This window comes from Balaenoptera acutorostrata, chromosome 14 (assembly GCF_949987535.1).
Source record: "Balaenoptera acutorostrata chromosome 14, mBalAcu1.1, whole genome shotgun sequence".
NCBI classification, from domain to species: Eukaryota; Metazoa; Chordata; class Mammalia; order Artiodactyla; family Balaenopteridae; genus Balaenoptera; species Balaenoptera acutorostrata.
Window position 1 is genome coordinate 19,873,075 of NC_080077.1, and position 25,534 is coordinate 19,898,608.

Genomic DNA, 25,534 nt, shown 5'->3' on the forward strand with positions numbered 1-25,534 from the left:
TTACAAAATCATGTTTATTTAATTTTACTTAACTAATTAAATGAGATAGATAACCATAAGTAGAATTTACAAATACAGCCTCTTTCTCTTTCTGCCCAAGGGAGGTATACCGGTCCTTTAGTTGCTTTATAGTCTAGTTACTGCAGCTAAAAGTAAATGGTTATTTTCTGGTTGGAGATTTGATTTTTCAGGGAGAAATAAAATACTTGTTTGCTTATGCAGGTTCAAGCAGCTTTGTTTCCCACAAGTTATGTAAGACAGATATTTTTGATGCTACTATTCTTAAGCTAAATTTGTTAATATTTCAAAAACAAAATTCGTTTGGGATTTTCTTCTGTTACCACTAGGGAATCATTAAGCTGTGTATCACAGACTAAATGTGCACATTTCAAAAGAAAGGCCCTAGTCTTCCAGTATATCTATTCTCATTGCTTGCATGGTATTTTTCCCCATTGTATCCACAATGTATAAACCACATATACACAAATCTGGGAATAACTTGAAAAGTAAACAAATTTTTCTGTTTCTTAACTGGTGTCTTAGCCAACCAAACACAATATTCTCTGATTATAATGCTCTAAAAGAGACAGATACAGATGAAATTGTGACTTAGGCAATGTTCATTTTTTAATGGCTTCTTTACCTCACCTCTGGAACAATACTTTCTATTTTCTATAGCCCCAACCAACAAATCATTAATTCAACTGGCCACTCTCACAAAGGCAGCTGAGCATAATGGACTTTGCAGGGTCGCTGCTTATCATATGTGTTGTATATACCTTCTTTCCCAGTTCCTTAAGGCTCTGCTTTCCCTGGTGAATCTCATACTAATCTAGCTGACAAGGTTTCATTAGGAGGAGCCCCACGCCATTGCCATATTTATTACAGCCTCCCGAAAATAAATATATTTTCAAAACTCTAAGTTGCTACGTAAATATAGGTGGCCATTGTCTTAGTCTGTTCAGGCTGCTATAATAAAATACAAAAGACTGGGTAGTTTATAAACAATAGAAATTTATTTCTAAAGGTTCTGGAGTCTGGAAGTCTGAAATCAGGGAACCAGCACAGCCAGGTGAGGGCCCTTTCCTAGGTTACAAACTTTGTTTGTATCCTCACGTAGAAGGAGCAGTAAGAGATCTAAGCAGAGCCTCTTTCATAAGGGCAATAATTCCATTCATGAGACCCCTACACTTATGACCTAATCACGCCCCAAAGGCCCCATCTCCTAATACCATTACCTAGGGGGTTAAATTTCAAAATATGGATTTGTGGGGGGCACATAAACATTCAGACCATAATAGTCACTGTTGATGTTATTATTGTCAATTCAACAACAATTGATATTTATTGAGTGCCTACCACATACCAGGCACTTTTCTAAGTGATTTGGGATAGATCAGTGAACTACACAAAAAAATCTCTGATTTCCTTCTACCAAGAAGAAACAAAATAAATATTAAACATAATGAACTAGTAAATTATATATGTCACAAGTACCCTAGGGAAAATAGAACTGCAGATTAGGGTACAGAAGTGTAAATTGGAGACCAGAAAGTAAGATTTAATTTTAAATGGGATAGTCAGGCCTATTGAGAAGGTGACATTTGAACAAATATTTGAAGGAGGTGAGAGAGTGAGCCTTGAAGATATGTATGAATGTTCCAAGCAGAGGAAGCATCCAGTGAAATGCCCTGAGGTTTGAGGGTTCTTGGTGTGACTGAAGACACATAAGGATGTCTTTCTGGCTGGAACAAAGTGAATGAGGGAGAAAACAGTAGGGGATGAGGTCAGAAACCAAATGGGGAACAGTTTATACAGAGCCTTGCAAGCCATTGTAAGGAATTTGGTTTCTATTCTGCATGAAATAGGGGAGCCATTGAACAGTTTTGAGCAGAGAAGTGACATGATCTGACTTATGATTTAATAAGATTACTCTGACTACTTTGAGAAGAATATTCTATAGAGAGGCAAGTGTGGAAGTACTGAGACCAGTTAGGAAACTAGTGCAATAATACAGACAAAAGATAATAGTGGCTGAATTAGACCAGGCCGGTAGCAATAGAGATAGTGAGAAATGGTCAGCCTCTGGATAGAGTCAATAAGATTATTAAGTAGAGCCAATAGGATTTTCTGAAGGAATGAATGTGGAGTGGAATTTTTAAAAAATGAATCATAGATGACTCTAAGATTGGGGGCTTGACAAGGAATTTCTGAAAGGATGGAGTTGTAATCAACTGTTACTACCAGCAGGGTTTAAAAGTTGCCTCATTACCACGGCCTGGAACAAATTTTGGTTATTGTTTCTTAGCTAGCTTCTCATCTTAAACAATATAATCAGTAAGGGTGAGTTCTATACATGGAAAAGGTGTCTATGTGGCATGATTTCCAAGTACCAGGGAAGTACAATGCCCTCCAAAATCCCCCACCTCTTGTTTGTGTCTGGAATTTAAATTGTTTGAACTTTTCTTAAAGGTTTTAAATACTACTACAATACAAATGATCCTGAAAACAGATGCCATTTAAGTTATCAATTAACAAGTATGTTTACACCTTTGTATGCAAGAGTGGTCAAAGACATATAGAAAGACGGAGATGGAAAGGGTCTTTTCAGCTGTTATGATTTAAAAATAAGTAACCTGAAAGTCATAGAAATTAAGTGACTTGTCCAGGATCATAAAGCTCATTGGGGCAAGACGAGACCAGAATCCAGGTCTCCTGGTTCCTAGTTCAGTGCTTGTTTTGGGTAGGTTTGCTGGAGGAACAGAATGAGTAAGCAGAATGGATCCCTGTTTGGGAAGACAGTGGTGTTAAAGGTGGGAATGGACATCAAACACAAGGCAAGAATTATTATAAGGTGTACACCTTGAACATATACAATGTTTATATGTCAGTTATGCCTCAGGAAAGCTGTTAAAAATAAGGAAGATAAGCAATTAAAAAGTAAAGAAAAATTTGACCCTAGATTCTTCTTCACCTCCTCCTACATTTCTCTCCACTCACAACCGCCTCCTAGAAAGAAAATCTACATTGAATGACCACTTCTCTTCACCTCTCATTCACTCTTCACCCTACTGCAAGCAAGTCCCCCCTCATTACTACTTAAACTCCTCAAGCAAAAGTCACTAATGACCTCCTGAGAGACCCATAGAATCTTTTTCGTTTTCTGATACTTGATTTCTCTTCAGCATTTGTTCCCCTCAATATTAAAACTCTCTCCTCACTCGGTTTCTATGACTTTATGCTTTCTGGGTGTTCCATCTTACAACTCAGCCCACGTGTTCTAAGTCTCCCTTTCAGCTCTTTCTCTTATACTTGCTCTTTAAATGGTGGTGTTCCCCAGGGCTCTATTCTTGGCCTTCATCTCCTCCTGCTTTACAAGCGGTCTCTGAGTGATTTTATCCTTTCCCTTGACTTCATCTACCACCTGTGTGCTCACCTCCATCTCCAGGCCAGACTTTTTCTCTAGTCCTATTCTCATGTGATCATTCATTTAATTATTCAACTTGTCAAAATCAAGTGCCCCTTTTGTGCATTCCATCCACAGGCATCTGAAACTCAGCAAGACCCAAACTGAAATCACCTTTTTCTCCACACTCTACCTACTGATGTACTCCTTATCTACCTGCTGATGTACTCCTTATCTCTATTAAAGGCACTACCTGACTCACAGATTGCTCCTCTCCTCTCCATTCCTCCTGATACTGCCTTAGTCCAATTCCTTACCATATTTGGGCTCACTAGTTGCAATGATGTTCTAATAATCTCTGTCTCCAGAGTCTTCCCATCCGTTCTGTCCCCCACAGCATAAGGAGAATTATCTATTACACAAATCTGACCATATAATTTCCCTGATTAAAATCATTCTATGCCCCCCATATTGATAATGGAATAAATTCCAAGGGCCTTATCAAGGTATAAAATGTTCCCATAATCAAACCCTTGGCTACTCCCCCATTTTAATTCACTTCTTGCTCTTCCCTTACCATGTATTCACTTTCACCCTTCATTCCACCTATGTGCAACAGCCTACAATTTCTTCAAAAAATCCACCTCCAAGCCTTCATACTCAAGAGACTCTTTTTACTGAGGATACCTTATCTCCTCATCTACCTGGAACATACCTATTAATCCTTCAACACTCAATTACCCAACACTCGATTATCCTCAGCAGTTTCTAACCATCCCAATAGTTTGTCATTCGCTCACTTATGCCCTCACAATAATCAGCACTCTATCATAGCGCATACAAAAGTTCATTACACTAATCTTAACACAGCTTTCTTTTCTTACTAGACAGTGAGAGAATTGACAAGGACTCTATCTCACTCAACTTTATATTCCCACAATTTGTAAAGCATTTGACATAAAACTCTGTAAAATATTTGCTGAACAGAATGTATCATATATAAAGTAAAAAAAAAATTCCTGCATATGTAATATCTTTATCCAAAGAAATAAATATCTAATTATATACTTTCAAGTACCAAAGCAACTGTGAATGGATATTTTAGACATGGAGGAGTGGAGAGTTGGTTTCTATATCTTTTAAGTTATTCTCATATTGTTAGTGCTTCTACTATATCTGCCTAGGGTACAACTGCCTCACAGACTTCATAAATTTTCCTTTGCATTATATAGCAATAAGGTAGCAGAGAAGTCAACTCTGTACAGAATTTGGTCTGTATTTTTACCTTTTCTGTGCACTATTTAAAACCTCATTCAAACTAGCAAAGCTTACTATAATTTTCAGGCAGGGTCTCTACCAAGCCACAGCATTTTCCTTCAAAATGTGGGTGATCATTTTCCTATGAGACTTATCCTACAGTAGAAAAGCACTCATGTTTCTCCAAGAAATGGAAGGATATTAAATTATAAAGAGAAGTTCAGACTAAGTTAGGAAATCTGTCTAAACCAATATTTTGATACTTGCCACAAAAGATTTTAACATACCAGGTTTTAAAAACACACTCTAAAATAGCAAAGAGACCCTTATGACATAATAGCAATGAAACATTTTTTGCAGCTTCCATGTAGTTATATATTTATCTAATTAGAAAATAAAGCATATAGTACAGAGAAACTAAAAGCGAGATTTATTTACATATACAAACATATTTTTTCCATCATTCATTTCAGTATTTTGAATTTTCTAATGACTATATAGCCAGCAGTCACTATAGAAATATTACATCTCTTTAAGCTTGCACTGTAAAAGGGATGAGGATGATAAAAAACTTAACCAAAACTGGTTCTTTAGGGCAGAGGAACTTCGATAAATCTGAAGAGTTTTCCAAATACATATCTGTATTCAAAACGACTGAAAACACACATTCATAAATATTCTATTTTGCATAAGAAGATGACTCTTTTGTAATCAGGGTAATACTCACTGATGATTTGGATTTATTTTCAATGTTTAATTAAATATTTCATTTCTGCCAGTATATCCATTATGAATTACCCTCCTTAATGATACACATTTATGCTTTTCAAGTTGATTTTCATATATTAAATTTAACTGGAAAAAATTGAACAAATATTCTGCACAGGAGAAATAGGCATTAAAGCAACAGGACTCCTGTATTGGTTTCTGGTAGAACAGGTGACATTCCTCCCACCCCTTGTCAAACAAAATCTAGAAAACCCACATTTGTTAAAAATATTTGGGACACACAAAGCATTCTAGCTATTGTAATGTTGTTTGGCTAAGAATTTCTCCTACATGGATAATTGCCTTTCAAAGGATCAAAATAATACAATGAGATATATAATACCTATTTGATTACAAATGAATCATTTTTTGATGAGGGTAGTTCAAACTGTTGAAATTTCTCAATTACCACCTTTTTCAGCTTCATTGAGGTATTGACAAATATAACTTGTATATATTTAAGGCATCCAACTTGATGATTTAATATACATGTACATTGTAACATGATTACTACAATCAAGTTAATTAACATATCCATAACCTCACATGGTCATTATATTTTTTGTAGTGAGAACACTTAGGATCAACTCTTCTAGCAAACTGCAGGTATACAATACAATATTATTAACTATGGTCACATGCTGTACATTAGATCTCCAGAACCTATTCATCCTGCATAACTGAATATGTGTACCATTTGAACATCTCCCCATTTCTCCCATCCCCCAGCCCCTGGCAAATACCTTTCTACTTTTCTGCTTTTATGAGTTCAAATGTTTTAGCTTCCACAGATAAATGACATCATGTAGTAGTTTGTCTTTCTGAGTCTGGCTTATTTCACTTAGCACAACGTTCTCCAGGTTTGTCCATGTTGCAAATGGCAGGATTTTCTTTTCTTTTAAGGCTGAACTATATATATATATTCACATTTTCTTTATCCACTCATCCATTGATGAACACTTTAGGTTGTTTCTATGTATTGAATATTGTGCAGAATGCTGCAATGAACCCTATAGAAGTGCAGATATCTCTTCAAGATACTGATTTCATTTCCTTTGGTTATATAACCAGATATGAGATTGCCAGATCATATGTTAGCTCTATTTTTAACTTTCTGAGGAATTTACAAGCTGTTTTCCATAATGGCTGTACTAATTTACATTCCCACCAACAGTGTACCAGGGTTCCTTTTTCTCTATATCCTTGCCAACATCTCTTTTGTATTTTTGATAATAGCCATTCTAACAAGTTTGAGGTAATATCTCATTGTAGGTTTGATTTCCACTTCTCTGATGATTAGTGATGTTGAGCACCCCTTCATCCGTATACCTGCTGGCCATTTGTATGTGCTCTTTTGATAAGTATCTATTCAGGTCCTTAGCCCATTTTTTTTTTTAAACATCTTTATTAGAGTATAATTGCTTTACAATGGTGTGTTAGTCTCTGCTTTATAACAAAGTGAATCAGTTATACATATACATATGTCCCCATATTGCTTCCCTCTTGCATCTCCCTCCCTCCCACCCTCCCTATCCCACCCCTCTAGGTGGTCACAAAGCACCAAGCTGATCTCCCTGTGCTATGCGCTTAGCCCATTTTTTAATCGGGTTTATTTTTGGTTTTTATTGTTTGCTTGTTTTTGCTGTTTAACTGATTGAGTTATTTATATATTTCAGGTATTAACCCCTTAACAGTTATATTGTTTGCAAATATTTTCTCCCATTCTGTAGGTTGCTTTTCCACTCTGTTGATTGGTTCCTTTGTTGTGCAGAAACATTTTAGTTTGATGCAATCTCAAAGAAAAACAGACAAATCTCATTGTCTGTTTTTGCTTTTGTTCCTGGGCTTTTGGTGTCATATCCAAAAACATCATTGCCCAGAATAATGTGAAGAAGCTTTTTCTCTATGTTTTAATCTGGTAGTTTTGCAGTTTCGAGAATTATGTTTATTCCTTTAATCTGCTTTGAATTGGTTTTTGTAGATGGTGTGAGAGAAGGGTCCATGGGGATATCCAGTTCTCCCAACATTTATTGAAGAGACTATACTTTCCTCATTATGGGTAATTAGCATCCTTGCCAAAGATCGGCTGACTGCAAATGTGTGGATTTAATTCTGGGCTCTCTATTCTGAGAGAGCCTTTCTTATGCCAGTACCATACTGTTTTGATATAGCTTTGTAATAAAGTTTGAAATCAGTAAGTATGATACCTCCAGCTTTGCTTTTCCTTCTCAAGATTCTTTTGGGGTTCCATATGAATATTGGTATTGTTTTTACTACTTCTGTAAAGAATGTCATTGGGGTTTTGATAGGGGTTGCATTGAATCTACAGATGGCTTTGGGTAGTATGGACATTTTATGAATTCTTCCAATTCATGAACATAAGATGTCTTTCCATTTATCTGTGTCTTCTTTAATTTCCATCATCAATGTTTCATAATTTTCAGTGTATAAGTCTATGTCTTTTGTTAAGTTTATTCCTAAGTATTTTATTATTTTTGTTGCTATTGTGAATAGAATTGTTTCCTTAATTTCCCTTTCAGACAGTTTATTGTTTGTATATAGAAACATGACTGATTTTTGTATTTATGTTGATTTTGTATCTTTCAACTTTACCGAATTCATTTTTTAGCTCTAACAGGTTTTGTTGGTTGAGTCTTTAGGGTTTTCTACATATATAATTATATCATCTGCAAATAGGGATAATTTTACTTCTTTTCCAATTTGGATGCCTTTTATTTCTCTTTTCTTATCTCATTGCTCTGGCTAGGACTTCCAGTACTATGCTGAATAGAAGTGGTGAGAGTGGGCATTATTGCCTTGTACCAGATATTCAAGAGAAAGTTTTTATTTTTTCCTCACTGAATATGATATTAGCTGTGGGCTTTTCACATATGGCTTATGGCCTATTTTGTGTTATGGTAAATTCCTTCTATACATATTTTTTTGAGAGCTTTAATCATCAAAGGATGTTGAACTTTGTCAAATGCTTTTTCTGCATCTATTGAGATTATTATACAATTATATTAAATACTTATTATACCTTGATATAATTATTATATATTATTACTAGGTTGTTTGAGATTTTTCTTGTTTCTTGATGTAGGCATTTATCTCTATGAACTTCCCTCTAAGAACTGCTTTTGCTGCATCCCATATATTTTGGTATGTTGTATTTCCATTTTCACTTGTCTCAGGGTATTTTTTTTTAATTTATCTTTTCATTTCTTCTTTAACTCATTGGTTGTTCAGCAGCATGTTGTTTAATCTTCACTTATTTGTAAATTTTCCAGTTTTCTTCTTGTAATTGATTTCCCACCTCTGTGGTGGGAAAAGATGCCTGATATGATTTCAATCTTCTTAAGTTTATTAAGAATTGTTGTGTGGCCTAAGATAGGATCACTTATGGATAATGTTTCATATGCACTTTAGAAGAATGTGTATTCTGTTGCTTTTGGATGGAATGTTCTGTGTATTTCTGTTAAGTTCATCTGATCTAATGTGTCATTTAAGGCTGATGTCTCCGTAATGATATTCTGTCTAGATGATTTATCCATTGATATAAATTATTGTATTGCTATTTCTCCCTTTAGTCTGTTAATATATGCTTTATATGTTTAGGTGCTCCTATGTTGGGTGTATAAATATTTACAAATGTTAAATCCCCTTGTTGGATTGATCCCTTTATCATTATGTAATGCCCTTTTTTGTCTCTTATTATAGTCTTTGTTTTAAAATCTATTTTGTCTGATATAAGTATGGCTACCTCAGCTTTCTTTTGGTTTCCATTTGCATAGAATAGCTTTTTCCATCCTTTCATTTTCAGTCTGTGTGTTTCCTTATAGCTGAAGTGAGTGTCTAGTAGGCAGCATACAGATGGGTCTTGCCTTTTATCCATTAAGCCACTTTATGTCTTTTGACTGAGGAATTTAGTACATTTATATTTAAAGAAGTTACTGATAGGTATTTACTTATTGTCATTTTGTTATTGTTTTCTGGTTGTTTTATAGTTCCTCTCTATTCCTTTCTTCTTCTCTTGCTCTCTTCCTTTGTAATTTGCTAACTTTGTTTAGTGGTATGTTTAAAATCCTTTCTCTTTAAGTTTTGTGTATCTACTATAAGTTTTTGCTTTGTGGTTACCATGAGGCTTACATATAACAACTTACATCTGTAACAGTCTACGTTAAGTTGGTAAGAACTTAAGGCTGATAACATTCTAAAGCTCTACATTTTTGCTCTCCCCCACCCAACAATTTTTTATGTTTTAGAAGTTACATCTTACATCTTTTTATCTTGTGTATCCCTTAACTAATGATTGTAGTTACAGTCCTTTACCAGATGAGTCCTTTGCAAATATTTTCTCCCAGTATGTGTCTTGTCTTCTAATTCTCTTGATATTGTCTTTTGCAGAGCAGATTATTTTCATTTTAATGAAGTTCAGCTCATCAATTTTTTTTCATGGATCATGCCTTTGGTATATTATCTAAAAGTACCATCATCACCATACCCAAGGCCATCTAGGTTTTCTTCTGTGTTATCCTCTAGGAATTTTATAGTTCTGTATTTTATATTCAGATCTGTGACCTATTTTGAGTTAATGCTTGTGAAGGTAATTTTGGTATTTTTAAGGTATGAAGTGGTTTCCAGGATTGGTGTCCCAGTTTACAACATTATGCATATGGGAAATAAGGATTTGATTTACATACACTTGTTTTTTAAGCATCCGGGAATCAATTAGTTCATAAGCTGGAGGTCATTTGCTCAAGTGGTTTCCAAATATCTGTCTTTAAATTGGTTTCACTAGAGTTACCTGAGATGGTTGGATGGATTTGGTTTGGTTTTTAAAAATTGACTCTCAGGAGCTCATAGTCAAGAGGGGAATTTATGGCACATGGACATACTTGATCATTATATACTACTATCATGCAGTACGTAAAGTATTTAAGTTTAAGAGCCCAAAGAGGAATTCAGCAAATTTACAGGATTTAAAGGAAGTGAAACTCATACCTAATTTTGCCATTGTCTCCAAAATTGACCTAAAAAGTACACCAGTGCTGATGTCTGAGAGTGGTGCTAACCTAACCTTCTAGTGGATGGAAGCTTCAGAAAGGTTCTTTATCCTCTGGCAAGCATCATTTTATGCTAACACTACTATGATTAACCTTCCTTGAGATTTTAGATTCATTCTGAAAGTGCTACATCACATTTGTACTTTAAAATGACACATGTTAGAAACCTTTTAAATATTCAAAAAGTATTTCACTTCTATTTTTGTCAGAATTGCAAGTAAGTTAAGTAATAATTAAATAAATAATTATTTAAGTAATAAATAATTTAAGTAATAAATATTACTTAAGTCATAAGCATCGAGAGACTTATCTACAATATTACTATTCCTTAATGCTCAGAGGCCATATTGACAAAATCAGCTGGAAAAAAATGCAATTAGGAAAAGTAACAATTGGGAATGGAGGTGGGGAGGGACTCAGAAGGGTACCAAGGATACAGATTATATTGTCTTCATTGATAAACACTGACCATAATCTCATATCTTTCCTTACCCAACAGACCCAACTTCAACTTTCTCCTTGTGCTTACCTAATTTACAAGCATTGCTTTATTAACACCCAAAACAAGTACTTACAAAGAAATGGTGAATTCCCGTTTCCTTATGTCCTAAGTTCATGTCCAATGCAGCATTTTATGTACAGATTCCAAATTTTGCTTTTCAAATTAGGAGAGGCAGAGTTTTCAGTTTGCAGGTTGAGCTTGCAGCAGGGTAGACAGAACAAACTTTGGACTTTGAAATAAATTTGACCTGCAAATCACCAAGGAAAAATTAAATTGAAAGTTAACAGTTAAACCTATCCATAACTAGCCTGAGCAAAAACTGTGAAGTTCTAAACATTGTGTTCAAGTCACACACCTCCTGCTCCCCAACGTGGTCAAGCTACAGCAAAGCATGCCCAGTCCCTATGATACCATTTCTTGTGTGTTTGACCTGGCACTCATTCACTTCAACACAGCTGATCACCTCTACTAGCACCAATTTTCCAAGACAATGTTTCTTCCTCTCACTGTTAGTACTACACACACTTTAACAATGGCTTTGGACATTGTGATTCATTCTGAAATAGTGACTTTGACCTTAATATTTTCATTTTGTCAGGAGGAGGAAAAGCAATCCTAAGACAGATTGGTAGTAAGGAAAATGGAAACAAAAAGTCACTTTTGGCAAAAAGTCATCTTTGGCAAGCCTCAATCACACTGAGTGGCTATCAACTTCACTTCCACAGAGCAGGCAAATATAAGTAGAATATGGAATAAACTTCTCAAGCAATTTTATTAATGATCTTTCTATTAAGGAGTGCTGGGTCTCAATGATCCTTGTTGTTGATATACACTGCCCTGTGTCATCAAGTAACTACACACTACTTGCCTTCATTTTTCCCATGGCAACCTAGAAAGTTTGGTGAAAATTTGTTCATTTTTATTTGATAGACAACATGACTTAGTAATAAGAGGAAATAGCCTAGACAGAGAATCCAGAGGAATTCTAGATTCTCTTGTTCTCTGAGAGCTAAACTGTGGCAAATCACCAAATTTCTCTGAGTCACAGATTCCTCTTTAAATGAAAAATTTAAATATCTCATATTATCATTTTAGGATCAAATGGAAAAACGAACATGAAAGGGCTTTGCAAAACAAAGTTCTACTCCTAAATCATCAGTCATGCTTTTCTGCCTCCAAAGGGAGTTAAATTTACATTTACTCCCTCTCAACCATTCCTTCTCGAGAACAACTTATAACATTCTTTTCTAAAATTGATGACCTGAGTTAGGGGCAAGGTTAAAATAAAGCTACTGTCCCCAAAAGGAACTGGATCTATAGCTTTGGCCTAGTGGACCACACAAGGAAGCAAGCGGTCTGACTTCAGCTACATTTACAGTTTCAAGAAGAAGCAGTTGAACTCTATGTACACTAAGTGGTTCCCTGATTGGTTGATGTCTGATCAACTGATTCCCACTTGAGGAATGCTATTAGATCTTTAGCATCTAATGGGTGGGTGAACTGAGTGTTGTCAGGGGTGAACAGCTATTTCACAGCTGGGAGCTTCCAGAATGCTAAGGTGCAAAAATGAGCATTAGCTCTGGTGATTCTAATATGAAAAAACATTACTCCATAGAGAACTTTTCAAAGACTACACAGGGCACTTTGCAAATACAGGATTGAACACACCATTGGAAAATTCAAGAGGAAGAATTTTATTTAATTGTAAGCACAGGATACTGTATAGAACTCCATCTCTGTAGGTGAAATTACATCTCCAGACACACAACTGGATCTATAATTTAATATTTTGTACAAGATAACAATAACGTCTGTAGAGATTAATTACCCTGATCAAGCTGAACAAAGATGAAATGATGCTGTGCTTATTTTTAAATATTTCTGCCTGGTACCAGCTGAACTCCGTCAAATTATGAGCTTAATTTTCTGCTCCAATGGTGAAATGTGACATAAAACTATCAAAGATAACCTTTTACAGCACAATAAACGTTTAAATACGGAGTTTCAAATTACACTTCCAAAAGAAAGGCTCCATTATGTCTTGTATCAATACTTAGTAAAAGGATCAGTTCTCCAACGAAGAGGGACTATGCTTGCCTACTGCTCCAGCACTAGCACTTCTTTTTCAACTTGCCTTATGAAGACTTGGATAAGGTCACTGATTTCCACTGAATTCTACGTGGTTTCGTTTATGCAAATGGCTTCTCTTAGGCTATTTTAGAGGTCTAAAGAATATGGACCACTCTGGACTATCTCCGCAGCTAACGGATGCTCCCATAGGCAAGAACTTACTTTTGTCCTTCTGTGATCACACAGGCCAAGACGCCACTCCACAGCATAATGCTGAGCACTTATTAGGTACTCAATCATTGAGTACCCCATGTTCCTGAGGGTTATTTTTCAGGCTCTTGGCCCCGAAGCCTCTCAGTTATGCCAGTTATCTAGGCATAAGCCTACCTCCAAGAAAAGCGGCTACCACTCAGTGAAGAGAAGGAGAAAGACTAAGATATTGGAAGGCCAGCTTCAGCACAATACGTGTAGTTTTTTCCTCATCTTAAAATATTTACTCACATCTCCCTGGAAAGTCTTTTAAAATCACTTTTCTGAGGGAGATAAGCTTCATCCGTAACTAATTAGTGGCTGCTTTCTGGAAACAATTTAAAAGGTGCATTTGCAGAATTCTCTTCTGTCTTTTTATTAAAGCCACAACTCTTACATATATCACTCGCTTCGAGCTGGTCCCACTCCCTTCCGCAGGGAGCCTCGCCCCTTCAGCCGGGAACCCCGCTCACTTCTAAATCCGCTTAGAGCCCCGCCTCCTCCTTAGAGGTTCCAGCCAATCCTGTATTCTCCAATGTCTTGGTGTCGAGCTATCGCGAGACTTCCACCGTGTCTTTCGAGAGTCTCTAACCTTGTGGACTTGCGCAGAAGACACTCATGAAGCCACTGCCGGACAAAGGGGGCGGGGCGCTCCTACGTGCGCGTTCACCTTGACCCCACGCTCCAGCGCGCGCCCGGCACCTAGGAGCTGTGGTTTCTGGGCCCCCCAGGAACCGCAACACACGCCAGCCTAAATCGCGCGTGCCCACCTCAGGCGGATGTTCGCTGGGTGGCGAATGCGTGCCCGGGACCTGCGGGGGCATTAGAGGGCCCCGGGCCTTGGTGCAGAGAAGCTCTAGGGGCTTGGAGAACGAGTCTAGGTAGGCGCTTGGGTGATGGAGGGTGAGGGGTCAGAGGTCGGGGACGGAAGGCGTCTCTGCACAGAGACGGAGGTCCCAGGGAGGGAGGACTCTGTTGTTTCTGGAGTCCGGGAAACTAAAAGGCTGAGAGGGAGCCGCAGCGCGAGTCCCCCCGACCCTTCCCCATCCCAGACGTGTGGGCCCGTGGACCGCCGCGGCTCCCCCGGGACGACGTGGGGCCGTGGGAAAGGAGGCTGTGCTTCTCCCCGGGGGCTGGGGCTTGCAGTGTCTTGTTCGAGCGCCCCGGGGGCTGTGATCGCGCTCCTCCGCCTCGCGGCAGCTTGTTTGCCCGGCCTGCTGGGAGCGATCGGCGCTGACAGCCCTCCTCAGACTCCTCGAACCGCTTTTGAGTCTTTCGGAAGAAAACTGAGTGGGTATCACTATTCGCCGCAGATATGCCCCTGGAGACTTGGAACTGGGCAGCTGCCTAGCTTCTTGGTGGGCGGAGTTGTAATGTAGTAAAGGGGAGGCCGAGGCCAAGTTAGTCTGAAAGTTCTCAGTTGCCTCTGGAGTCATATTAATTACATTTGCATTCAAAACCACCAGTGCACGTTGTACACTTTGACTCCGTGGTAGTTGCTAGTTTCCAGAACCAAGATGTGTTTTCTGATGATTGACGGTCACTGTCAGATAAACAGTATTATTAAATAATGACCATTAAGCTTGTGTCTTTTTTTCTAAGTGACTTGACATTAGCCATGAGGTAAAAATCCTAGATGTTTGGTGTTTTGCTACTTGTGTTTAAATTAACTTGTGGCTTTAACGGAACAAAAAAATAATAATTTTAAAGTCATTAAAGCTATTTTTTACTATTCGGTTGGGTGATAGCAAGAATGATGAAACTCCCATGAATTGAAATGATCCATAGTATCTGTACTGTCACCAAAAAGACTAGTTGATTTATGATCAGTAATCATGCTGGAAGCAGTGTGTTAGTGAACAGTTGTGGGATAAGTGTTCCTGTACTGCAAAAGCTGGCACTTCCTGGAGTTTACAAGGTCCACTTAGCCAATAAGCTGGCAGTTGAGAATAAAATAGTTTAGTTTTGAAGGATGCTATATATATGTATATATATCCTCTTCTTGTCCAGCCTAAAGAACTGTACTTACAGGATTATTAAAACAAATCTTTTATTAAGAGTTCAGGCTAGAAAGATTTGGGGGAAACAATCTGCTGGTGAAAAATCTTATGAGGGCATTTTCTAAGTATCTGTGACTAACATATGTTCTGGAGTTCAGTGGATGAAAATACTCTCAGCCTACTGGGATTATCACTGCAGAAGAAGATTGTGGTAATGCTAGGTCACTGAGAACTTTTCAGTTATCAGTAGTGATTGGGCTTCACTTGCATAAGGCTAACCTTGGACAGCAATATCTCAAATGTATATACTTTTTGTTCCCCTAATAGCCTAAACCCAGGCCTGCCATGGATTTGTGGTAATTCAGGATTGGTATGTGTCTTTTAATGAAGAGCTAATAATTTGGAGAGGAAAGAACCTGAATAAGTTTAATTGATATCCATTTGTTGTATTGTCTTAGTAACTTAACAGTTTATGTTTACTCTTCTAGCAATCTATCTTTGTTTTCTGTTAAAGATACAGGTCAGTTTTCTCTGTCTCATTCTGGGCCAGAAATAGTAAGGAGTAGTTTCACACTACCTATAGTCTTTTAGAATATGGTTAAGAGAGATTTTTCCAAAAAGAAATATGAGTAAAGTACTATACTAGGTCCTTAAAAAGAGAGAGGGTATTCAGGGAATTAGAGATCTTTGGTTCACACTACTTTGTATATCATTTCCATCCTGACACTGACCTGGCATTGGGAGTACAATGCTGAATAGGATACTATTCCTGCCCAGCTTTCAAGCAGTTCAAAGTCAAACAGTTAAGAACACTGTGGCAGTTGGGATCAAGGAGGAGAGGCCCTTAACTCAGCATACCTGGTCATGGGTGGGGAGATTAGGACAGCGATAGGCAGAAAAGCATGAAAGGGCATTTCAAGCAAAAGGCTTTTTACATCTAAGTGAGGGACAGTAAAAATGTGGTCCATATAGAAAGCTGCATATAATCATGTTATACCCAAACACTGATATTTAAGGGAGAGGAAGAAGAAGCAGAATCATCAAAGATGATATTCATCTGGTATGAAGAAAACAAGGAGAAGGATTTAGAATTGGAAAATGATTGGAGATATATGGAATTTTACCAGTACTTGACTTATTAGCTACCAGTTAACATTATGGTTATAAGTAGCTTTGATCAAATATTATCTTCTTTGGTTCAAGAGTTATCCCTAGATAAGGATCTGCTAGAAAAAGAGTCAACCAAAACAGGATGATGGGGTGGAGGGAAGGCAGATAATGAATGTTTGCTCAGTAGAGAACTGAACAAAACGAGAGCCTTGCTAGAAATCCTGGTCTTTATTTTTCTTCAACTTATCATTGTAATTGACAAATACTTCTATAATATTAGAAGAATCAGATTGGAAGCAAACATCTGAAAGAATATGCAAATTATAGTGGTATATATCACTTAAAAGATACTGGATGAGCCTTACCAGAGAAAAGAACAGAGAGTTGAAGTAATGTGTTCTGATTCAATAATATCTCTATTACAAGACTGTTGTAAGACAAAGGGCACATATTACCCTCTCTTCGCAATTGATTGGCTAAAACTGGTCATGGATTACTAGAGATGCAGCACCAGTTGAGCAGACATTTCCCATCTATACTATACTTTGGAAAGAAAGAAGTGGATTTTAGTATGCAGCTGGCTAACAATAACGAGGTTTCTCAAACCTGGCTGCATGCTGGAATCACCTAGGGAGCCTAAAAAATAATGGAGGTAGTGCCTGGGCCCTGCCCCAGAGATTATAATTTAATTGGCTGGGGTAGTACCAGGCATCAGGATTTTTAAAATTTCCTCCAGGTGATTCTAATGTAAGTCAAATTTGAAACACGCTGATCTATAGTCCCCCATCCTGCCACTTTAAAGTTTGGTTATTGTAAAATATAGTTTATAGTGTTCTCAGGGTGATGATAATAGCAACTACCACTTACTGAATATATGCAAAATTTCTGTTGCTGTGCTCTTGTACATACACAGAGGCTAGATAATTTGTACGTGCCAAGGCTAGAATTAGAATCTATTGATAGGACTTCAAAGCCCACATTCTCTCCTGTAAACCAGATTGCTTTGCAGATGTGAGACACTTTAGCCAGTTGCTTTGGGGGCTTTTAGAGTTAATGATTCCATAATTACAATGTTACTAATATTACTGTGATGGGTGTGATAGATTGTGTAACTGGCCCAGTTCCCTCCCCATCCCCTACCTCATATCCACGCTCTTTACCATGAGCGGTTCCACCCATAAAGAAGTGTAATATATGTCCCCACCTCTTGACTTTGAGTCCATCCATGTGACTTGCTTTGGCCCGTGGAACCTTAGTGGTTTTACCTTGACCAAATACAGAAAAATACCTGTTTGGTTGGATTGGTACTCTTACACCTCAGTCACTGCCATAAGAACATTCCTGGGGTTTTTTTTCTGGTCCCAGGAGAAGGATGAGGACTACATTAAGCAGAGCCGGGCCACTTCTCCCGAAACCTAGCCTAGCTCAGCCAGCCCTCAGCTAACCTGCACATCTGTGAGAATAAATGACTGCTGTCTCAAGGCAGAGCTTTGGGTGGCGCGTTATACAGCATATTTATGACAGTAGCTAACTGATAAACTGGAATAGCCTAACTTCAGCAGAGTGACCCAATTCCAGTATTCCAGCCTGTGCTCTGAGGAGAACCGGACACAGATAAGCACTTAGGTTACTAAGGGCTCCCTATATGATTCTGATCTCTTATCCAAGATAATAGAGGCGATAAGATGCTTGAGAAGTAGTTAACTATAGTCAGAGATAGATCACCACCTGCATATTCATAAACCAAGCACTGGTTGAGGGAGTGGAATTCTCATGATTGACTTAGACCAGCAATGTTTGATAGACATTTTGCAATTATGAGAATGTTCTATATATTTACACTGTCCAGTACAGTAGCCACTAGTCACATATGGCTTTTGAGCTCTTGAAGTATGGTTAGTGAGAATGAAGAGCCGAGTTCAAATCTTTTTTTAGCTTAAAGTTAAATAGCCACAGGAAGCTAGTGGCATCCTTATTGGACTGCACAAACAACTTCCTTGAGACTACGGAGGAAACCACTCTTCTTTTAAGTCACAAGGCCAACGTGTTCCTAAATAAGAAAAAGGTTCTGTCAAAAAGGAAATGAGGTAGATCTTAGGTAGATAAGTAATATTATTTGTTTATTTTATGGTTATTGTTCTATTCAGATCTTCTGTTTATTGGACCAGTTTTATTCATTACATTTTGTTAGTAAATTACACATTTTATCTAGATTTTTCAAGTTTATTAGAATAAAGCTATTCTTAATATTCTCTTACAGTTTTTAAATCACTTCTGCACCTACTTTTTGTCTTTGCTTTTTAAATTAGTTTTTTGTTTTTTGGTTTTTTTTTTTTGGCTGCGTTGGGTCTTCCTTGCAGCGCGTGGGCTTTCTCTAGTTGCGGCGAACGGGGGCTACTCTTCGTTGCCGTGCGCGGGCTTCTCATTGTGGTGGCTTCTTTTGTTGCGGAGCAGGGGCTCTAGGCACGCGGGCTTCAGTAGTTGTGGCTCGCGGGCTCTAGAGCGGAGGCTCAGTAGTTGTGACGCACGGGCTTAGTTGCTCCACGGCATGTGGGATCTTCCCGGGCCAGGAATCGAGCCCGTGTCCCCTGCATTGGCGGGCGGATTCTAAACCACTGCACCACCAGGGAAGTCCTGCTTTTTAAATTAGTTTTATTAAGGTAAATTACATGCAATAAAATTCAACAATTTTACATATACAATTTGGTGAATTTTGACAAATGTGTACAATCATGTGATCACCAGTAGAACATTTCTGTTACCCCAAAGGTTTCCCTTCTGCTTCTTTGCTGTCAGTCACCTCTTACCACTTCCTGGCCCCTGGTAACCACTAATCTGCTTTCTATCACTAGATTTTTACTTTTTCTAGAATCTCATATAAATGGAATCATACACTGTGTAGTCTTTCACTTCTGGCTTCCTTCACTTAGTATAATGTGTTAAAAATTCATCCATGTTGTTATCAATAGTTTATCATGAGTAGTATTCCATTTGTTTATCCATTCATCAGGTGATGGACATTTGGGTTGTTTCCAGTTGTAGGCTTTTATTAATAAAACTGCTATTTAAAAATTCAAGTTTAAGTCTTTTTTATGATTCTGTGTTTTTATTTCTCTTAGGTAAACGCCTATGAGTGGGATTAATAGGCTGTACAGAAAATGTATATTCAATTTTGTAAGAAATTGACAGACTTTTCCTGTTGGAATGCTGGAGAGTTCAGTTCTAGTTCTTCTACATCCTCAGTCTTTTAAATTTTAATCATTCTACTGGATATGTAGTTTCTCATTGTGGTTTATGGGTTGACTTTGAAATGCCTTAATGACTGATGATGGTGAAGATATTTTCATGTGCTTACAGTATTTGCAACGTATAGATCCTCTTTGGTGAAACAACTGTTCAAAATTTGTGTCCATTTTTTTAATAAGGTTGTTTTTCTTACTATTGATTTGCAAGAGTTGTTTATATATTCCACATAGAAATCTTTCATCAGGTATTTGTTTTACTAATATTGTTTCCCATTCGCAGCTTCCCCTGTCATTTTCATAACAATATCTTTTGAAGAGCCAAAGTATTTAATTTCATTAAAGCCTAATTTATCATTTTCTTATAGTCTCTGCTTCTTGTGTCCTATTTAAAATTTTTTTTTTTTTTTTGGCCTAATCCACTGTCACTTAGATTTTCTCTTCAGTTTTCTTCTGGAAGCCTTACAGTTTTAGCTTTTATATTTCAGTTTATGATCCATTTCAAGTTAGTTTTTGTGTGTGTGGGGAGGTAAAGATCAAGGTTCTTTTTTTTTTTTTGCATAGAGGTATCTATTAAAAGGGATATTCTTTCCCCATTAATTGCCTTTGAATTTCTTTCAAAAATCAATTGACCATGCCATGTGGGTCTGTTACAGGACACTTTATTTTGTTCCATTGGTCTATATGTCTATCTTTATATCATTACCACACTGTTTTGATTACTGTCAGTGTAAGTCCTGGAGTCATTGTTAAATCTTTCAACTTTACTCTTCTTTTTCAAAATTATTTTGACTCTTCTAGTTCTTGGGAATCAGCTTGTCAGTATCTACAAAAAAAAAAAAAAAAAAGGCCTGTTGGGATTTCGAATGGGATTACTTTGACTCTGTAGATCAATATCGAGGAATTAACATTTCGGCATCTTGAGTCTTCCAGTCCATAAACATAGTACATAGTATGTATATCTCTATGATTATACTACTAAGCTATTTTCTCTCTTTTTATGTAGACTTGACAATTTTCAGAATAAAAATTTTTTTAAGTCATCTTTTAAAGAACTGTAAAAACAAGAGAAAAAGACACATATGCACATATTTTTCATTCACAGTGCTTTTTATTCCATTGTGTAGGTCCAGATTTCCATCTAATATCATTTTCCTTCGTGAGGACTTCCTTTAACATTTCTTGTAAATGTGGGTCTGCAAGTGAATTCTCTTGGCTTTTGTCATTTTTTTCACCTTCATTTCTTTAAAGATACAGTCAGCCCTCCATGTCTGCAGATTCTGCATCCACAGATTCAGCCAACTGCGGATCAAAAATATCCAGTAATATAATTTGCTTTCCTAAAATTGCCAGTCAGTTTTTTTAATAGCCACCTTTTTGTGTTATGACTTCCTGATTCTGTTTCATGAAAACAATATGTTATCTCCCTGAGGATGTAATGATGTTGACTGTTTTATAAAGTTCTTATTCAGATTGCTCCATCTGTTTGGGTGAAAGTTTCTTTGTTCATTTATTCTCCTGTTGGAGATCCCTTCATGTTTGTTGATTGTGAACTCATCTTTGAGGTTCAGATTCCCCACTTTACCTTTCATCGTCTCTGCTTGTACAGTTTGCTTAAGGGGGGGCTCAGAAGCAGACGTAAGACTTGTTTTCTGTTGTATTCAGTGAGGATGGGAGATTGGTGAGAACTCCATATAGGCAGAGTCCATTGCCATCTGCCTTTTTTTCTTTAGTCAGTGGCAAAGGACATCTTTCTGGTTTAGGCACCACTCTCACCAGAAAATAGATACCCCCATCACAGCTACCTTGCCTTTGGGAAAAATAGGGCAGGTAAGGGCCTGTGGGTTCCCGCTTTATTGTTCTACTATTATCTGTGCTGTCGCCCTGGACTCGCTTTGGGTTCCACACCAGGTCCCCCACCACTGAGCACGGCAGCCCTCTTGATGATGCTCCCATCTTTTGTGCTAATACATTCACGCTGTCACTCAGCTTTCCAGTCTGATTCCCTCTGTATCATTCTTTAGGAATACCTCAAAGTTTCTGGTCAGCTGAGATTTCCTCTTGTTTTGTATTATCTTAAAGAGGGCTAGATTTGGAGCAGAGTAATTAAGGATGGGGAGTTAGTGGAGGTAGAGGGATATAGACTGCTCTGTGTGCTCAGTTTGTCGTCTGTACTGAATTAAAGACCATGGTTTGATCTATACTTCTTTTATATCCTCTCCTCAAATACAGCACGGTGTTGAATACTTACTGGGGACTCAGCGAATACCTGACTGGATTTTATTTAAAAATGGAATTACTGAGAATATTTCTTTTTTTTGTTTTTCTATATATGTTATATATATATTTTTAACATCTTTATTGGAGTATAATTGCTTTACAATGGTGTGTTAGTTTCTGCTTTATAACAAAGTGAATCAGCTATACATATGCATATATCCCCATATGTCCTCCCTCTTGCGTCTCCCTCCCATCCTCCCTACCCCACCCCTCAAGGTGGTCACAAAGCACCGAGCTGATCTCCCTGTGCTATGCAGCTGCTTCCCACTAGCTATCTATTTTACATTTGGTAGTGTATATATGTCCATGACACTCTCACTTCGTCCCAGCTTATCCTTCCCCCTCCCCATTTCCTCATGCCCATTCTCTATGTCTGCGTCTTTATTCCTGTCCTGCCCCTAGGTTCTTCAGAACCATTTTTTTTTTGATTCCATATATATGTGTTACCATACGGTATTTGTTTTTCTCTTTCTGACTTAACTTCATTCTGTATGACAGACTCTAGGTCCATCCACCTCACTACAAATAACACAGTTTCGTTTCTTTTTATGGCTGAGTAATATTCCATTGTCTATATGTGCCACATCTTCTTTATCCATTCATCTGTTGATGGACACTTAGGTTGCTTCCATGTCCTGGCTATTGTAAATAGAGCTGCAATGAACATTTTGGTACATGACTCTTTTTGAATTATGGTTTTCTCAGGGTATATGCCCAGTAGTGGGATTGCTAGGTTGTATGGTACTTCTATTTTTAGTTTTTTAAGGAACCTCCATACTGTTCTCCATAGTGGCTGTATCAATTTACATTCCCACTAACAGTGCAAGAGGGTTCCCTTTTCTGAGAATATTTCTTAAACTGCACTTGAAGACAAATTTTGTTTATACATCCTTTTTTTTTCCCCCAGCTACATGGTTGGAATAAATTGGAATAGGCGCCAACCATCATTATGACTTTGTGATTTAACTTCTCTGAGTTGTTTTATGCTACGTATAGGAATTGGCTATTCTTTTGGGAAATGTAGTTTAGGGCCTACCTTATATAGGCTGCTTTTAGCCCAGTTTCCTCTTTTGAGATGACAAAGCTTTCTTTTCTTTTTTCCCTATATTTTTAAGTTTTCTTCTTTTATTGTCTCTGCCTTATTTCCCCTGGTTACCATCACCACCTTATTTCTTGCCCAGCTATCTCTCTTATTCTTTTTATATGCTGATTCACAAAAAGAAATACATTTCTATGTTTTCATCTTCCTCTTTTGAAAAAGAAGATATATTTTTAGGGATTTTTAAGTTATGTAAGAGTCAAATGAAGTTTTGTTAACTCTTTGGGATTATAAAACAAAATTGAAATTCTATGGTGATGATATGAATCTAAATGTTACTAAAAGTTTTCAAATAAGCATTTCCAGGATATCTGAGAGATCTACCTTACTGTCATGCTGCTCCTTAAATGTATTTTTAGAATTTATTTTATTTTAAACAACAAATTATCTGTATTAAATTTATCTGTAAAAGACCAATAAGACCATTAGAATTTGTATGATACATGAGATTATAGTCAATGTGTTCCAAAGCCATATTTGACTTATTAAAAAAATTATCCAGGGCTTCCCTGGTGGCGCAGTGGTTGAGAATCTGCCTGCTAATGCAGGAGGCACGGGTTCGAGCCCTGGTCTGGGAAGATCCCACATGCCGCGGAGCGGCTGGGCCCGTGAGCCACAGCTGCTGAGCCTGCGCGTCTGGAGCCTGTGCCCCGCAACGGGAGGGGCCGCGGTGGTGAAAGGCCCGCGCACCGCGATGAAGAGCGGTCCCCGCACCGCGATGAAGAGTGGCCCCCGCTTGCCGCAACTGGAGAAAGCCCTCGCACGAACCGAAGACCCAGCACAGCCAAAAATAAATAAATTAATTAATTAAATAAATAAATTAAAAAAAAAAAAAAATTATCCATTACTTTATGTGTGTCTCTGAAGATTTCATGTTATGTGTGGGATTATTTTTCTATGCTGAATTTCTCATCTGGGAGTATTTTAATACTAAAATCCTCTCTTAGAATGCCTACTGTTGCGTTTGTCTTCTAGACTTCATATTTACCAAGATAACTTGAAAATGAGCAGCCGACGGAAACGTGCTCCTCCAGTGAGGGTAGATGAGGAGAAGCAACAGCAGCTTCGTTGGAATATGCATGAGGACAGAAGGAATGAGCCTCTTACCTTAACTGATGACGAGCAGTGCTGCCCAGGCTTGGACTCCTCTTCTGCTCACTGCATCATCCTAGATGACAGTCTAAAGGAAGAAGTGGCTCACAAAGATAAGAAGAGGTGTTCAGAAGTGGTGAGCGTCTCAAAATCAGTTGAAGAAGAGACTGGTGGCATTTTTTCCCCTTTGTCTCTAAAGCTGAATATTGTGATTTCTCCCTATCACTTTGATAATTCTTGGAAAGCATTTCTAGGGGAATTAACTCTTCAGCTTCTTCCTGAAGAGAGTTTAATTGAAAATTTTTCTGAAAGGAGTTTTACGCTGATGAGTTCAGAGTCGAGCTATCAGTTTGTGATCTATGTTCATTCAGAATGCGAAGATGTAGAGAAAAAAGAAAGAGGACTCAACGAGCCAATCAGTATTTGTGACAAAGGTATTCAAGTGGAATCATCCTTCAGTGGTGAAATGTTAGAAGATTTGGGGTGGCTGCAAAAGAAGAAAAGAATAAAACTTTACCAAAAACCAGAAGGAAATCACATTATCAAGGTATGCAATTTCTGTAGTGTCTTTTAAGGTTCTTCTGCATCAGACAGCCCATTTTGAAATTAACTTAGAAGGAAGGTCTGGAAAGCCAGCAATAAGCCTCTCATTATTAAGTGTCAAAGTACGCTTTATTTGGGACATTCAATAACTATAAAAAATGTATATTATAGCTAATCATTTTCAGGCTGCTCTTTTTTCAGGATCTTCCTGGTTCGCCCTTTCCAGTTCTACTCTCAGTGACTTGTTTTGGTCCTCATTATCTCTTTCTCTTCCTGTAGCAATCCTTTAATATTGCCTTTTCAACTCCTTCATTTCCTTTGTCTCTGGGCTGGTACGATATGAATGCAAATAGAATTCTAGTCTATTTACTGCCTCTAGAATTAATGATAATCTGGCATATAAGTCTCTCCTTTGATAGGCCTTTGTCTCCTTCTCCAGCCTCAACTCTTAATCACTCTGCTTTTTAGTTTGCCCCAGAAACTGCAAATTAATTTGTTTCCTGCAGATACCCTGCTGTCTTTTTGCATCTCTGCTTTTGCTCTCACACTTCCCTCTGCCTGGGTTGTTCCTTTCTCGTCCCTCCTAACTCCTGGTCATTGCTTAACGTTCAGCTCAGAGTTTACTTCACCTAAGGAGATCTTTTCTTAAACTCCATGGATGGTGTTACATGCTCTTCCCCCATAATATCTAACACATATGCTTATTTTTGCCTTGGTCACTTGTAGTGTACTTACCTTTTATATCTTTCCCCCTCACTAGACTATGAAGTTTTTTGTCCTCACAGCCCAGTAAAATAGCATGTACTAAACAGATTTTCAGTAAATGAATGAATAAATTTACCATTCATTT

General features: G+C 37.7%; 2 protein-coding genes across 5 annotated transcripts in view; one reads left to right on the forward strand and one right to left on the reverse strand.

The window, feature by feature from the left end:
* GRM1 (glutamate metabotropic receptor 1) overlaps window positions 1–11,240 on the reverse strand; it is a 406,154-nt gene extending 394,914 nt beyond the window's left edge. For both annotated transcript variants that reach the window (XM_057528228.1, XM_007171344.2), the window contains exon 1: window positions 11,073–11,240. The gene's annotated coding sequence lies outside the window, so the exon portion shown is untranslated. The remainder of the gene's footprint in view (window positions 1–11,072) is intronic.
* A 2,773-nt stretch (window positions 11,241–14,013) lies between these two features.
* The window catches only part of SHPRH (SNF2 histone linker PHD RING helicase), an 87,667-nt gene continuing 76,146 nt past the window's right edge, over window positions 14,014–25,534 (forward strand). The window contains exons 1-2 of one of the 3 annotated variants that reach the window (XM_007171339.2): window positions 14,014–14,199; window positions 24,025–24,688. In XM_007171339.2, the coding sequence (XP_007171401.2) occupies window positions 24,053–24,688 (636 nt within the window). In that variant the 5' untranslated portion in view covers window positions 14,014–14,199; window positions 24,025–24,052. Of the gene's footprint in view, window positions 14,200–14,494; window positions 14,609–24,024; window positions 24,689–25,534 lie in introns of those variants that run through there. The other 2 variants (XM_007171340.2, XM_007171342.2) reach the window with 2 other exon arrangements.